The following is a 16937-nucleotide window of genomic DNA, read 5'->3' as shown; positions in this document are numbered from 1 at the left end:
TGATCAAATAATTGAAGGTAAGTGTGGATATGGCATGCTTACCCAAACTTAACCGAACACAAAAATCTGACTAGCTTGATCACCATCAGAGATCTTACACTGTTTGGAATTCCAGAGCACGTCAAGGAGAACTTCGAAAGTACGGTGATAAATCTTTCCTGAGAGAAGCTAGGGCTGCAGTGACAGAAAATGACGATGGACGTCAAAAAGTGGTGTTAACGAGACCGTGCTTGGCGAAACCTAGATCTATAACAGTGAAATATGTATCATATAGGTAATGACGTTAAGAGAGAAGACGAAATGTGTGGAGTTACCTTTGACAATAGGTGAGAGTCTGCAGATGTGAGCTAGACAACTTGTGTACCCGTAATGACACGGTAATGACGAAGAAGCTGCTAAAAATACAGTTTTCAGGGCAAATGAATTGAAAACTTAACAAGTAGAACCTAAAAACACGTCATTTCATGCAGCAACTATTTATATGTTTGTGTCATATTGTTTCTGTACAACATAAATGTGACTTCCCCATTTAATATTGAGTTACTTTACTTTATTACTATTACCTTTTTCTGTGTCTTTTCCGCTGTACTAACTATGTTTTATTTAGCGCCTTATTACCAAATAATTGGTGTTACTTATCATTAGAGCTACTGGGGTTAAACCATCCGTCATCTTTTTTTATCTTGCGTTTTCTACTGTTGTGTGAGAATTATTTTTGATCTACTTAGTGAAATTTGGCTTCCCATTACCTCTTCGATTCGTGAGATAGCTGTATAACCCAGCTCACCTCGGTCGCTAAACTATCCTTCCTACCTTCTCCCAATTTCCGTACGCCTTCAGCACATACCCCATGCTTTGACTCTGATGTAGTGCTTGGGCTTTTGGACATGTCCGAAACAACAGAAACCATGCATTGATATACCTGATTCGCCTCGATTAGGTCTGAGCCTGACATCGTCAGTACGAATGTACAATCACGTTCGCCCCCCTGCCGTAATCTCAAAGTAGCGAGCAAGGTGGACATAGATGGGCACTGTGATTAGGTGGTGCGAGGTGAGAAATTGGGTCAGCCGAGGACCATACCGAAGTAGTCTGCCTAATAGCAATAGACACTGTGTCCAGTTGGCGCACTGGTTAGCACAATTGTCTAGTAAAAAAGAGACCCTAGGTTCGAATCCCGGTCTAGCACACATGTTCACTCGTCACACTGACTCCGCGTAAATTTCCATAATGAATTTCTGCCTTTTCCCTTCCTCCCTCCGCCCTCTCCCATCCACCTCTTCCACCTTCAGTTTACATAAAATGTTAAGTCTCTGGACTGTCATCACGACGAGTTCCACCATATGTCACATGATGCAAACATGCATATAAAATTTCTGTGAGAGAAATGAAACGAAGCAAGCGATCCACAACAGAGTAAATCCATTCATCTATGTCTTCTAGAACATTGTAGATGTAACATGTGAGAGGGCGTAAACAAGCTGTGACGTATTATTATGCCGTATACATCCAACACTAATGAAGAGAAACAAGTCGACTGTATGTTCATGTATACTAGATCACTTTCTTTTTCAAATCTGACGCCACTTCCGCTTCATGTTACCCGTAATACAATTAACTGTCACAGCCTCATACATACATTTGCAGTGAAATCCTCAGAGTAATTTGTACTACTCAAATATCCGCAGCTGTTATGTGTGCCTGTAACAAATTTCAAGTTGTGCTCACAAGAATGTCCAAGAAAGAAGACCACAACTGACTGTTTACACAGACATTAAGTGCACCAGTGTATCTTAAACTACAACAAAGATTCAAGTGACAGATTGGTAGATAACGTGCCTTACGTTAAGGAACATAAAAGAGAAACCTTCTGATTTTCTGACCAGCAAATGTATTCTATTATATTACGGTACAATTATTGTTCCCGAAAGATTGGAAAAGTAAGAGAACAACCAGCGTATGTGAAAACGATTGAAGTAAAGCAACTCACGAAACTCACAGATGCCGTAGATCAGGCACACCTGAATATCATGTGACTTACTACCACAAAGGCAACAATGTTAGTCAGTCCGTGAGAAACACTAAGCTCAGGCATTAACTCACAAAAGTATTAAACCAGATGTTCATTAGTAAAAACTGCGTGTTCTATATAAATATGATAGTTGACATAACAGCCTCACTCGAAATGTTACATTACTAACAAATCTGTTAAAAAAAGCTGTCATGTGTGTCACATCAGCATTTACTGGACCCGTTAGTTCTCAGACCTAATGACAGAGCTTCGTACTCATTCACTACTGCCCATATAACATATATTTTCAATCAGTCCTTGACAATTGGTTTTCCTATTGACTGGAAAGAGACATCTGTCAAACCATTACCACAGGATGTCCCCGCCACAGCTCGGCGCCCCTTAACACCCCATTTTTATCTTCCAGCCATGCGTAAGTTCTTAGAATATGTAATCTACGAGCAGATTACGAATTAATTAACAACAAACTAATTATTTTACAGATACCAATTTGTCTTCTGCGAACAGAGTAGCTGGGGCGAGGTACATGTGCCCACGACACTGAGTGTGTTTCTGGGAAACACAAGTTCACATAAATTCATGTTTTCCGCTAGTCAAGCCTACCACAGAAGGCGTCGAACCGATGACTCAGAAAGGTCCACAACACAGAAGACAAATACCTTCTGTACAAAAGCGAACCTATGAAAGACCTGTAACATTATGTCTGTTAATTACATGTCACAACATCTTGGCAACTGTTGGTTTATGTGAGCTATTTTCGATGTGTACTGTGCATTGAAAACTGTGTATGATGTATAACATGTATAAGATTCTGCACAAACGGACTATAAGAGAACTGTAAATACACGGTCCTGTGAATTTCGCCACTAACTACATATAAAAGTCGGTAACGACCTAAAAATGCGCGTTTTATATACTTTCAGGAAGGAGAACAAAACAAAGCATAGAAAACATTACTTAAAAATAGCATAGTACAAAGAGCAATCACACTTTAAAACATGAATCGTTTCCCAAAACGTGTCGTGTAAAATACGAATAAAAGAAAATTGATTGGTAGAAGAAAAGTTGTTTATAAAGAAACACATTCCTCTCACAGTGCACGATTTCAAAAAATTCGTTTATAATGGACAAAATCACAAAGCGTTTTCACACCTTTTGTAAATGAATAATGTAAGTCAAGCATATCTAACTATTGAAAAAGAAAGTTTGGTGTCTCAAACGGTGAAATAGGGTCACATTAATTAACACAAAATTGGAAACAAGCTAACTCCATATTCCAGTAGTGAACATTTTTCAGACAATTTGATATGAGTGAGAAGCGCAGACTGAATGGTGCTCAAGTTTTCCTTTTAGAAATCATCTTATCGACTGGCGAATTGTAACACAGAACTACAGGATAACATACATGTACTACTCATTTTATAAAAGGGAAACTGAAGCCACCTTCACCTCTTATGCATCGTGTGGGGCGACAATTCTTCATAAATCTTATTCATGACCAACTTTACCCCAGTGTTATACAGCTTTTCAGACTTGTGTCAAGCAGTCTAGTTCCTCCTATCCCCAGTCCCTTCTCAGCTCAAGAGTATCTGAAGTTCTAGCAGAAAAACACATGCTGAGTTATCAAATCACTTTACACCCACTTCATTCAGATGTCAGCATAAGATTTCCTCCTGTCCAGTGAACTTCACTAACCATCTCTTGATAGTTCCTTTTTGATTAAGCAAGTGGTCCCTGTCGGTGGAAGACACCATCAGCTATGGAGCCAAGCCTATCATCGATCGCATCATTAAACCTCCTCGTCTTTGCAGCTTTCACCAATGCAAGACATTATTTTATCCACTACTTCTCTGTAAACGACTAACAGTTCGCAAAGTGCACTAAATAATGCATTTCAAATGATTTAAGGTCCGTGATGGAATAAAAACAATAAGGACAGATTGCTACCCGCCTCATGTACGGGGTGCTGAGATCGCAGACAGATGGAGTGAAAAAGGATGTTGAATATGTAAGCCTCTGGACAAATTCCATCTTCCGAAGTAGGAAACAACTCACGTTTAAACATTCACACAAGCACAACTCACATACATGGTCACTGTATCCAGGAACTAATACCCACCTGTTGCTGTATATCTTGTATATGAATACTAATCTGTCTGGGGTGGGGCTTTGGTGGTAAGTGAGGGATGGGGACAGTGCTAGTGCTGCCTGACGCAATGCAGAGGGAGGTGGTCAGGGAGGGTGCAGGGGCGAGACAGGGGGACATGTGGAGAGGGAAAGTACTGAGCAGGTGAATAGGTGGGATAGAAGGTATGTGTAGTACTGGTCACAGTTCGAGCAGTCATGAAGACAGGCAGCTTGTCAGTAGCTATGCACTCATAGAATGCAGCACAGTGGTGACAGCTGAGATGGAAGGTCACATGGCTGCTTTCACAGGTGGCCCTAAATCTGATAAGTTATAAAGTGCCGGTGATAGGATTCGAGTATATGGTACAGGTAGCATGTGTAGAGCAAGTCTCACATCTAGGTCTACTGCAGGGATACGAGACATGGAGCAAGAGGTTACGTGCAGGGTTAGAGTAGAGGCGGATGAGGATATTGTGTGGGTTAAGTGGTAGGGGGTATAAAACTGTAAATGGGGTAGGGAGGATAGTGGGGATGATATTATTTATTTCAGGTCATGATGAGTGGCAGTCGAACCCTGGCAGAGAATGTAACTAATTTGCTCCAGGACTGGCTGGTCCTGAGTCAAGAAAGGAATCCTCCTTTGTTGCTTGTCAAAGGGTACGTGGGGTATGGGGTGGTAGGTGATGTGAGGCAAGTCGCCTGTTTATGGACAAGTTGGGTAGGGTAACTTCGATCTGTGAAAGTGCCAGAGAAACACTTGGCATATTTGAAGCGTGACTGCTCGTCACTGCAGATGCTTTTACTATGGATGTCGAGGTTGTATGGAAGTGACTTCTTTGTACTGAATGGGTGACAACTCTTGAAGTGGAAGTGTAGTTGGTGACAAATTGCTTTTATGTGGATGGAGGTACTGATCTATCCATCGTTATGTTGGAGGTCTTCACCGAGGGGGCTTGTTTGGCAGAGAACGACCAGAGAAATTGAATGGGGAAAAAGACGTTTATGTCTGAAGGAATGTGCATAGATTGGCCTCACCTTCAGACCACGAATACGTCCTCAATGAATCTGAATTGGATTTTCAGTGTTTAGAAAGGATTCCTCTAGATGGTACTCGAATCGATTGGCACAGATGAAACGCCCATTCCTTTACCGCATATTTGTTTGTAGATGATGCCTTCAAAAGAGAATTAACTGTGGATGAGGATCTAGTTTGTCATGCAATCTGTTGGGAGTTGGATAAAGTAATGTTGAACAGCGATTGAGGCCATGGCATTAGAGGATGCAGAGGGAGGTGATTTCAACGCTGACGAGCAGGGTGCTGGCTGGTAAAGGAACAGAAAGTGTGAAGAGTCGGTGAAAGATATGATAATGACTTTGATTAGGATGGTAAGTTATGGGTAATGAGCTGAAGGTATGGTTATATGAGAGTGGAGCTTCTGTCAGAGGGGCACAGTGATTGGCCACAATGTGGCATCCATAGCAGATGTATTTATGAACTTTAGGAAGAATGTGGGAGTCCACCGAGTGGTGGCGGCGAGAAGAGAGATAGACTGGGGGGGAGGGGGGGGGAGGGGTGGGTGAATGCAGGAAGGTTCTAAAATGAACTTAAGAATTTAAAATCATGCTGAATGTATGGATTGAGTTCAGTGTGGCAGGGCTTTTAGGCGGACACACCAGACAGCTGGTTGAGTCCCTCTACCACGTAATCCCTGAGTGTCGGACACTCTGCGGCTCGTAACCATAGCGGTGAACGCAGAGTCAACAAGTGGCAATATAGAGCCGACGTGCCAACCTTTAGAAGGCGATTGCCAACAGATTTAAAGTACTTTACGAAGTGCATGTTCCACGGACGTCTATTTATCCTATATTATCACTACTGGTTTCGGATACCAACTACCATCACAGTACAAAATTTCATATCTTATTTATATTATCTCATGCCGTATCCACACAGAAATTTTACTTACCTAAGCCCTTCAGAGGTGCTGAACATCAGTAGAAAGAAAGAGGTGTTTGTACTCAAGAGGTCGATCATGAGATATGAAAATATAACAATTGATGGGCCACCTCTTGATTGTGAATACCTGTTTGTTCTTTTGATGTTCCGTATTTCTGATGAGACCGTGGTAATAACGTGGCCATGTGAATCTGACATGACATTGTAAATAATAGTCCATACGAACTTATTTACTATATTGTTTAATAACAAACACCGATAGTGACGGTTGCGTCTCACGAATTCGTAAAATACTTTCATAAAGCAATTTGTTCGAAAAGTACAGACATTTCACATAGAAATAAAACTGAAAATTAGTTTTATTACTCATAAACTTTGTTGGCAGTAATATCTGGGAAAGATTCATAATGCCGGGAATTTTCACAATATCGTAAAGTCGTCACAATGGTGTTAAAAAGGTTTATATGGATTACGCCAAATAGGGTAAAGAAACACAGTGCAAAGTCGCGCCTTAACTGTCTTTAATCGTCATAAACTTTTCTTCCTTGTGTGATTTTAATGACGCTTTTCCACTTGTACAAGAAATGCCTGAAAAGGCTTTAGAGAACGAAGAGCAAGATACCTGATGAGGTTGATGACAATACAGACATGTTCGTGTTCCTGATTGTTTAAATGTTAAAATAAAAGTGGTCTTCTATTGAAACGTTTAATGTAATGTACTCATACGCACATCGATAAACACTTGTGTGTCTCACAGAGCCTTAGTCATACAGCTGTGTGGAAGAAGAACTTTCGACGAAATTGGAACGCATGTTATAAGCAAGGAGCTTAAACTCTGAGGTGAACCAGCCAATAGTATTGCTTAGCAGGGTGGATGGGTTAGCAAAGACCACATGGACTTTATACGAAGCGACGCACCCTGTTCTTGCGTTTGCTGCAGCATTGGCGTGTCAATTTGTTTATTACAGGCAATTTGTCTTTTGAAACGGAAATGGGCATGCTGAAGGTACATCGTCTAGAATTAAACTGAGATGGTTCCCGGAATGCACTGCCCTTGCGTACTTACGTTACATTGACATTCAAAGCGCTTGCGGTTTTATTTCACGTGGATAATGTTACATGTTTTTCAGAGCTCACGTTTTTATGAAAAAGATGGGAATCAATATTTAATTTCTATTCAATTATCCGAACTGCCTGATTTCGCGTGCTCCTTTGGATGGTACTTGTATGTAAGAAACGAAATTTTGCATTCATTTTCTGCCCGGTACACGTAAACATATTCGGTATGCGTATAATTTCATAATCTTACGAAGTTGTGTTTACCCCACTGATCTTCACTCAAATCCTCACATTTGTTCACTTCAGAACTACTTTCTCGAACACATTACGTTTCTAAACCAATATATTCAAAACAGAGAGATATATAAAAATGAATTGCCGTTAAGACGAAATTTTCAGCTAGAAACCTTACAATATGTAAGCAGTACTATACACTGGACACAAAAATTATTCTAAGAAATAAAATGAACATTTCTCAGTGAGCATGACAGCTAACGCCTCTCGTGCTTACTACAGATCACTTCGATAGTCTTCAGAATTTGTAAAATTAGGAGATCAAGTCTGCTTCTGCTTAAGAATAACGCGAGGCAGCATGTAAATTATTCGGAAAGAAATAAACACTTGACAGAAAATGTGAAGTCAGCTGTAGTGGACACATGAACTACGGCCAATATGTAGATTTTCCACATCATATAGGTGCTAACTGAAGAAAACAAAATGATTGCAGTTATGTGAGAAACGAGTTCTTATTATAAGTGGAATTAATTAAATTTTTACGTTATGTAATACACCGGAAGCATTAATTTGTACACCAAATTTTTGTAGCTCGTAAACAACGAAAATTCATGGATGAAATTTTCACTCTGTAGTGAAATGTGCGCTGATATGAAACTTCCTACCAGATTAAAACTATGTGCCGGACGACTCGAACTCGGGACTTTTACTCTTCGCGGAGAAGTGCTCTACCGATTTTCATTCTTTCTTTCCTTTTTTACTCCAAATGATAAACAATTAAATAAGACTCCCTCCAGTTGAAGCATAATGATGTCCAGTTAGCGTCAATAACAAACAAAACGTATGCATTCAGAATCTCAAGTCAATCTGGCATGTTACACTCACATCTTCTCTAAGAATATTCCATTTTTCCGATACCCTGCTCGGAGTCCTGGTATTACACTTCAACATTGAAAGCACCTATTGATACCCAGGACACTCCAGATGCAGGTGGGGGGAGGAGGGGGGGGGGGGTTCCAAGAATGAGCTATCCAAAAAGTTTCGATCTTGCAAGAATGTTAAAGAACCAAGAACACTCTTTATCTCTTAAGTGGAACAAGGAAGAGATTGATACACCTTTTATCCGGATCACGGCTTTAGTCTTCGTGTAAATAAGTTTCAGCAGGGAACAGAAGTGTCTTCTGTGCAGTGGCATTGGGAGCCGTACTTTGACGAAAGGCAAGCATTTTCTGAATAAGCTGCCACACATCTGCAGAGGATGCACATTTCAATGTGCGTTCATGAGTGGGGGAGAGCTGCAAATCTGTCACGTTAATGGCATGTGGATGAAGATGTGTCATGTATTTAGCGTAACATTAGATACCAGGTCTCACGAGCGTTTGTGCCAAGGAGGACATAGTGAACACAACGAAAGACCACGGGTCATGCGGCCGTAAGAAAGGGCTTTCCACCACATTCAGAGTATCATATCCTATCATTAGGCGATACATGTCACGTCCCGTGGGTTCCTGGTACAAGGCAAGTCGCTATGGACATAACGGTATTCGATGAAAGAGAGGTGATGGCGTGTGAGATGGAGGCAGAAATGTGCGCTACAGCTATGGGCCCCACTCGGGAGAGAGTTGCCAGTTCATCAATGAGGCTGCCCCTTAACCAGGTTCGGTGACGGGTCTGTGATTTAACCATCGTAATTACATAAACGGCAGCCTCTTTTCAGGGACCGTAACATGACCGAGGGCAGCGTCTCGAGGAGGAAAAGTTAGCGTGTCTAGCGACTCTGATGACAAAGTGGCCAAACGCCACTTGCGGTTTGTGTGCTATTTAACCTGCTGAGCTACCCAAGCATGATTCGTGAGCAGTCCTCACAGCTTTACTTTCTCCAGTAACTTCAAAGAAGTTACAATCTGTATTCACCTCATGATGTCTTTAAAAGTGAGGGTCAGTATGGCATTGATTTTTTCTTAAGAGTTTTAAATTTTATTTACTGAAACATTCAAGACTTAATGATCGAGGTAATGAGTTTATTTACAATTTGGCGAAAGCTTTTGGTAACGGAGAGTTTTTATCTCATTCTCATACCCATGTGAAACTGACTCCTGTTGCAGGGAGAAGATGTGCTGGTGACTGTTCAGCAGGGAACACTACGAGGAACCACAGCCACGAGCGTCTACAACACCTCTTACACGGCCTTTTTGGGCATCCCGTATGCCGTGCCGCCAACCGGGAAGCTGCGTTTTCTGGTGAGTATTCAACTGTTATTGAGTAAAGTTGGACAGCTGTCAGAAAGTGACTGGGCGCAAATTTTCTGAAGTGCACATGTTTCAGTCCACCGAGGAGTCTTAACAAAACTAACAAAATAGAAAAGTGTCGATGTGTATCTAAAACGTAGAAAACCGGTAAAAGAGGGAGTAACAAGCAGTGTTTCGGATAAAAATCGTGTTGGAACTTAGAAATGATTTGTAATATGTGAATGGGTTTCAGTTTTTGTAAATAACAAGTAATATAAATGCAAGCAGTAAAGGAAACAAAAGAAAAATTCGGAGTAGGTATTAAAATTCATGGAGAAGAAGTAAAAGCTTTGAGGTTCGCCGATGACATTTTAATTTTGTCAGAGACACTAAAGAACCTGGAAGAGCAGTTGAAAGGAATGGACAGTGTCTTGAAACGAGGATATAAGATGAACATCAATAAAAGGAAACGAGGATAATGGAATGTAATCAAATTAAATCGAGTGATGCTGTGGGAATTAGATTAGGAAATGAGACACTTAAAGTAGTTAAGGAGTTTTGCTACTTACGAAGCAAAATAACTGATAACGGTCGAAATAGAGAGGATATAAAATGTAGACTGGCAATGGCAAGGGAAGCGTTTCTGAAGAAGAGACATTTGTTAACATCGAATATACACTCCTGGAAATTAAAATTCCTGGGGTCAGATACATCACACTGACAGAACCACAGGCACATAGACACAGGCAACAGAGCATGCACAATGTCGGCACTAGTACAGTGTATATCCAACTTTCGCAGCAATGCAGGCTGCTATTCTCCCATGAAGACGATCGTAGAGATGCTGGATGTAGTCCTGTGGAACGGCTTGCCATGCCATTTACACCTGGCGCCTCAGTTGGACCAGCGTTCGTGCTGGACGTGCAGACCGCGTGAGACGACACTTCATCCAGTCCCAAACATGCTCAATGGGGGACAGATCCGGAGATCTTGCTCGCCAGGGTAGTTGACTTACACATTTTACAGCACGTTGGGTGGCACGGGATACATGCGGACGTGCATTGTCCTGTTGGAAAAGCAAGTTCCCTTGCCGGTCTAGGAATGGTAGAACGATGGGTTCGATGACGGTTTGGATGTACCGTGCACTATTCAGTGTCCCCTCGACGATCACCAGAGGTGTACGGCCAGTGTAGGAGATCGCTCCCCACACCATGATGCCGGGTGTTGGCCCTGTGTGCCTCGGTCGTATGCAGTCCTGATTGTGGCGCTCACCTGCACGGCGCCAAACACGCATACGACCATCATTGGCACCAAGGCAGAAGCGACTCTCATCGCTGAAGACGATACGTCTCCATTCGTCCGTCAATTCACGCCTGTCGCGACACCACTGGAGGCGGGCTGCACGATGTTGGGGCGTGAGCGGAAGACGGCCTAACGGTGTGAGCGACCGTAGCCCAGCTTCATGGAGACGGTTGCGAATGGTCCTCGCCGATACCCCAGGAGCAACAGTGTCCCTAATTTGCTGGGAATTGGCGGTGCGGTCCCCTACGGCACTGCATAGGATCCTACGGTCTTGGCGTGCATCCGTGCGTCGCTGCGGTCCGGTCCCAGGTCGACGGGCACGTGCACCTTCCGCCGACCACTGGCGACAACATCGATGTATTGTGGAGACCTCACGCCCCACGTGTTGAGCAATTCGGCGGTACGTCCACCCGGCCTCCCGCATGCCCACTATACGCCCTCGCTCAAAGTCCGTCAACTGCACATACGGTTCACATCCACGCTGTCGCGGCATGCTACCAGTGTTAAAGACTGCGATGGAGCTCCGTATGCCACGGCAAACTGGCTGACACTGACGGCGGCGGTGCACAAATGCTGCTCAGCTAGTGCCATTTGACGGCCAACACCGCGGTTCCTGGTGTGTCCGCTGTGCCGTGCGTGTGATCATTGCTTGTACAGCCCTCTCGCAGTGTCCGGAGCAAGTATGGTGGGTCTGACACACCGGTGTCAATGTGTTCTTTTTTCTATTTCCAGGAGTGTAGATTTATGTATCAGGAAGTCTTTTCTGAAAGTATTTGTATTGAGTGTAGCCATGTATGGAAGTGAAACATGGACGATAACTAGTTTGGACAAGAAGAGAATAGAAGATTTCGAAATGTGGTTCTACAGAAGAATGCTGAAAATAAGGTGGATAGATCACGTAACTAATGAGGAGGTATTGAATAGGATTGGGGAGAAGAGAAGTTTGTGGCACAACTTTACTAGAAGAAGGGATCGGTTGGTAGGACATGTCCTGAGGCATCAAGGGATCACAAATTTAGCCTTGGAGGGCAGCGTGGAGGGTAAAAATCGTAGATGGAGACCAAGAGATGAATACAGTAAGCAGATTCAGAAGGATGTAGGTTGCAGTAGTTAGTTGGAGATGAAGAAGCTTGCACAGGACAGAGTAGCATGGAGAGCTGCATCAAATCAGTCCCAGGACTGAAGACAACAAGAACAAATGCGAACAGTGATTATTACATGCGGTGAGGTACGATTATTTTAAAGGCGACGTGTCAGGCACCAATAGCGCCATTTTTCTTGAAAGAAAAAAAAACTTCCAGCTTGACGAGGATCTGAAGAATGCAGCAACACGCCTTCCACAAAGCCACCGAAGCATCTTGTGTAACACTTACATGCTGTTCTACATGCGATTCGTAATGTGTATAGCATTACAGGTACCTAGAAGTAAAGGAAAGAAGGAAGAGAGATTATTGTTTAACGTTTCGTCTATATCTAGCTCATTAGTGACGGAGGACAAACTAGGATTTATTTAAGGATGGGGAAGGAACTCGGCCGTGCACTTTCAAATGAATCAACCCGTCATTTGCCTGGAGCGATTTAGGAATTCACAGAATGGTGGAGGGTAGCTCTTACCTCAAGTAGTTAATTCTTCTTGTGTTCCACTCGTAAACAGAGAAAAATGACTGCCTCTATCCCTCCGTACAAGCTCTAATTTCTCTCGTCTTCCCTTCCTGATCCTAACGTGAATCGTACATTGGCAGCATTACAGTGTCTCAGCAGTCATCTTAGATTCCTGTTCTCTAAATTTTCTCAAAATAGTTTCACGAACAGAACTTCATCTTCGATCCAGTTATTTCCATTTGAGTTCACAAATTTTGTCCAGAATACTGTGTGTTGATCGATCTCCCGGTAGAGATCGAGCCTCACGCCTCTGGGTTAGTTCGATGTCTGCTTTTCATCTGAACTGGTGATGATGTGAACTACTTGTCGAAAACGGATTGCACTTACTGATATGTACGCGGTACCTTTCATAGATGAGTTATGCTTTCCCAAAATTCTCACAGTACTAAAATTGTCGCCTTTTTCACTACCGTCCTCACATGCTCATTAAACTTTATATCGCTTTGCAGTGTTACGCCAAAATATTGAATCGACTTGACTGTGTCAAACAACACACGACCAATAGTGTATTCGAAAATTTAAGGTTTCTTTTTCTTGCTCATTCACGTTAACTTTCATTTTTCTGCATTCAGAATAAGCTTCGAGTCATCACGTCGACTGAAAGCTTTGTCTGTTTCATCGGATATCATCCTACTGTCATTCATCGACGATAACGTCATTTACAGTACATCATCATCAAGAAATAGCCGTAAGTTCCTGCTCACCCTAACCGTCAGATTATTTATGTATTCGGAGAAGGTAAGGTTTTTTAGTCCCTTCTACTAATATTGGTCTTTTCTATTTCTGTAATTTCCCTTTACAAAAGGTTTCCGTTCGTCTTCAGTTATACCGTCTATATTCGAATTCATTATCAGAGTATCTACCCCATTACATCTACATCTATATCATACTCCGCAAGCCATCTAATGGTGTGTGGCCGGGAGTAATTTCGGTACCACTATCTAATCCCTCCAGCCCTGCTCCACTTGCGAATAGTGCGTGGGAAGAATGATTGTCGGTTAGCCTCTGTATTGACTTTAATTTCTCGAACTTTCTCCTCGTGGTCAATATGGGAGAAGTATTACGGGGAAAATAATATGTTGTCCGACTTCTCCTGAAAAGTGTTGTCGCGGAATTTCAAGACCTCAAATGCATCTCTTCCTTCTTCAGTCATTATCCTTTAACAAGCGATACTAATTCTGGGACTTTACCATTGTAAGACCTTGCAGTTTACTAATACCATATTGTCCTTTTCTGTTTCTGGTATGTGAGAACAAATGTTCTCTTAGAATAATGTAGCTGATCAGTCTCAGTTTCAGCACGCAGTTAATCACGGCTCTAAAACTGAATTCTTCTAACCTAAACATAAACAGCGTGCACACCATACAGTCTACGTTGTCCTAGCACACGCTTCCAGCGTGACAAAAAAGCTGACCTGTTGAGGTGGACTCCACATTTTCCGCCCAGTAGCGAAAGTCGAGAACTCGCGTCCGATATCTCGCAGAATCGTCGGAGACTGGTTGACACTTTTTCCACTCGACTCGGAAACAGAGGACCACGATCGACTCTGGGTACGGTGCGACAGCGAATTAAGTTGGAACTCCATGTGTGGTGTAGCTGTTTTCGTCAATTTAGCCAACTGCCGAAAGGAACCGAGCGTAACCTTCGAATCGAAGCGGCAGGTGCCATTCGTCCCGACGTGAGTAACGACTTGCAACCGGTCGCGCCCTGTGCGTTCATTAGCTCCCTCCCAGATTCCTCCACATCTCGGATGAGATCTCCAGTCAAGCATACAGAGTGCTCAGTGGCCTTCTTTGACTGCCTGCCTGCTGTTTCCCAGAAGCGATGTTCACTATGCATGTTTCGTAGTTTTTCGGGTACTTGTTCTGAGAGGTTTCTGGTGCGTTCAGTGTGAGTTCGTTGTAGGTGTACGCAGGAGGCCGCTTTAAGCGCTCCTCCTTGAAGTCACTTTCCTCTAGACAATGCTAACACATTTAACCGAACAAAATAGCACTACTTTATCTACTATGAGTTCCAAGCTTTGTGACTGTAGCATATTGAGGAGTGATTTTTTAATGCTGCTCTCCTTGTCTTGTAAAATCCTGCAAGCAGTGCTTAGGAGACGTGCTAAATAATGCACAACCTGTTTACGTAGCCCTGGACCAACACTACAAATGTCTGTGTAGCGTTTTCGAAGGCAACGTTGGAGATATTTCCTGTTCATATTTGACGTGCTGTCATTCCTAAAATGGTTCTAACTGTAAATAATCACAGCTACAATCTGTAGTTTAGACAAGTCAGAGCTATTTATAAAGGAGGCCATCTGAATTTTATCCAATGCTGTTGTTGCTTCCTGCCTCAATGTCGGCCTGAAGAAACATATTTTTTTTGTGTTTGTTAGGTATATTAATTTTTGATTTTCGTTAACGTCTACCGCCCTCTAAGTTATGACAGTGGTCATTGTAAATTTCTGAGCACCATTTTTCCGGAAAAAGCGTTTTCAATGTTTTTTTTGTTCTTGGTACTCTGTTGCATATTCGAAGACTTCATCCAGGCCACAATGTTTCAAACATGCATTGTACATGGTACATGGTCCATGTGCAAAGCAGTGCTTTCCTCTGGAGTTCCTAATGGCATGCGTCAAGGCCTCCTCCATTTAGCCTGGGATGATTTGAAAATATAACACACACGTTTTGGATGAGTGGGACTGCCTTTTGAGGTTAGTAGAGATTTTACAGATATAGAGAGACGGAGAACGGTAACCAAGTTCCTTGTTCCGCAAATTCTACACAATACTGCTGAGTCAGCTAAGACCACCCACCCATTCCATGCAATTCCAATGTCTACAAATAACTTACTTGCTTTTTGTAGAGGCTGCTGCAACATTTTTTGTCAATGCAGGTATCACCAAATTGAATATGATCAAACTCTCGCAAATCCATTTATCAGAAATAGCTATTAAAAGTTATTAATCTGACACAGAAGAATGGAAGCATATCGCTGTATTCAAAAGAGGAAAAAAAAAACATGATGATCAGGAAGACCAGCTATATTTATCAGCTCGAAAACAGAAAGACCTGTTGAAGATGTTGCCATATCGTCCTCATAGCGCAGGGAGTTTTATAGTGAACTTTGTAACATATGATCTCAAGAATGTTGTACATCAGTGTTCGTCAAATTCTTTTGTTCTAAGAGCCAATACTGGCACTGTAGGAAGGCACCTTGAGCCTTATATGTACCGATCGTGTTAGTAATTGGTCATCTACATAAACTATATAGTATGTTATGAGTCCCCAATATACAAGTGACAATAACGGTGAGGAAAGTTGGGCGCCAATCCCTTACTATTGATCGTTAAAACTCGGCACCATTGGGAACATTTCGTGTGGACTATTTTCCGGTTCATATTGATGCCACACTCAGCGCCCAAACTCTGTGACATTGAGGAAGTGTTCATGTGGTCTGTGTGTGGGACGACGATTGTTGAGAAATAACAGTAACGGTACTATATTAAAATGCCTTATGCGGTATGAGGTACAGTCGCAAATGTTTACGAAATGTTTTGAATGACATTTTTCTTCTACTCGTTTCAGTGCGTTACAATAGCCTTAATTTAATTTCAAAATCCTTGCTACGAATATGAACCGCACTTAAAGATGATCGTACTTATAACACTCTTTCAGGAGTCTATGTTACTTCCATGCGAAAATTTCAATCATAGCGGCTGCTTGGCAAGTTCGCTCACACCCGTGAGTTGTCAGTACTAGAATAGAAACAAAAAATCATTCCCTGTGCTGTTGAAGAAAGAATGGCAACATCTTGAACACGTCTTCAGTTTTCCAACTGATAAACATGGGTGGTCTTTCGAATCATCATGGTTCTTTCTCTTTTGAATACGGTGATAGGTTTCCGCTCGTCTGTGTCAGACTCTAGCCCCGCAGTACGGGTTCTACTTAATGCTCTACCCTCAGGTAAGCGGCCAATTTTACTCAGTTCACGGCCGAATGAAGCAAAGCGAATTACAATAATGCACATCTTGAAATATTACTGTCTCTGTAAGTAGATTTTTTTCACTGAGTCATCAGCCTTCTGACTGGTTTGATGCCGCCCGCCACAAATTCCTCTCCTGTGCCGACCTCTTCAGCTCAGAGTAGCGCTTGCAACATACGTCCTCAATTCCTTGCTAGACGGATCACCCTTATTTTCCTCAGAATTTCGAACATCTTGCACTCTTTTACACTGCCGAATGACTTTTACAGGTCTAAAAATCCTATGATCATCTCTTTATTTTCTTTACTCTAGCTTCCATTATCAACTGCTACGTCAGAGTTGCCTCTCTGGTGTCTTTACCTTTCCT

The 16937-nt window shown here is 42.3% G+C and overlaps 1 protein-coding gene across 1 annotated transcript in view; it reads left to right on the top strand.

Annotated features, from left to right (window-relative positions):
• The window catches only part of LOC126356215 (cholinesterase-like), a 156140-nt gene that overhangs the window by 26862 nt on the left and 112341 nt on the right, over nt 1-16937 (top strand). The window contains exon 3 of the mRNA XM_050007027.1: nt 9515-9649. Within this exon, the coding sequence (XP_049862984.1) occupies nt 9515-9649 (135 nt within the window). The remainder of the gene's footprint in view (nt 1-9514; nt 9650-16937) is intronic.

Source organism: Schistocerca gregaria, chromosome 3 (assembly GCF_023897955.1).
Source record: "Schistocerca gregaria isolate iqSchGreg1 chromosome 3, iqSchGreg1.2, whole genome shotgun sequence".
NCBI lineage: Eukaryota > Metazoa > Arthropoda > Insecta > Orthoptera > Acrididae > Schistocerca > Schistocerca gregaria.
The sequence above is the reverse complement of the archived record's forward strand: the minus strand, read 5'-3'. Positions and strand labels throughout refer to the sequence as shown.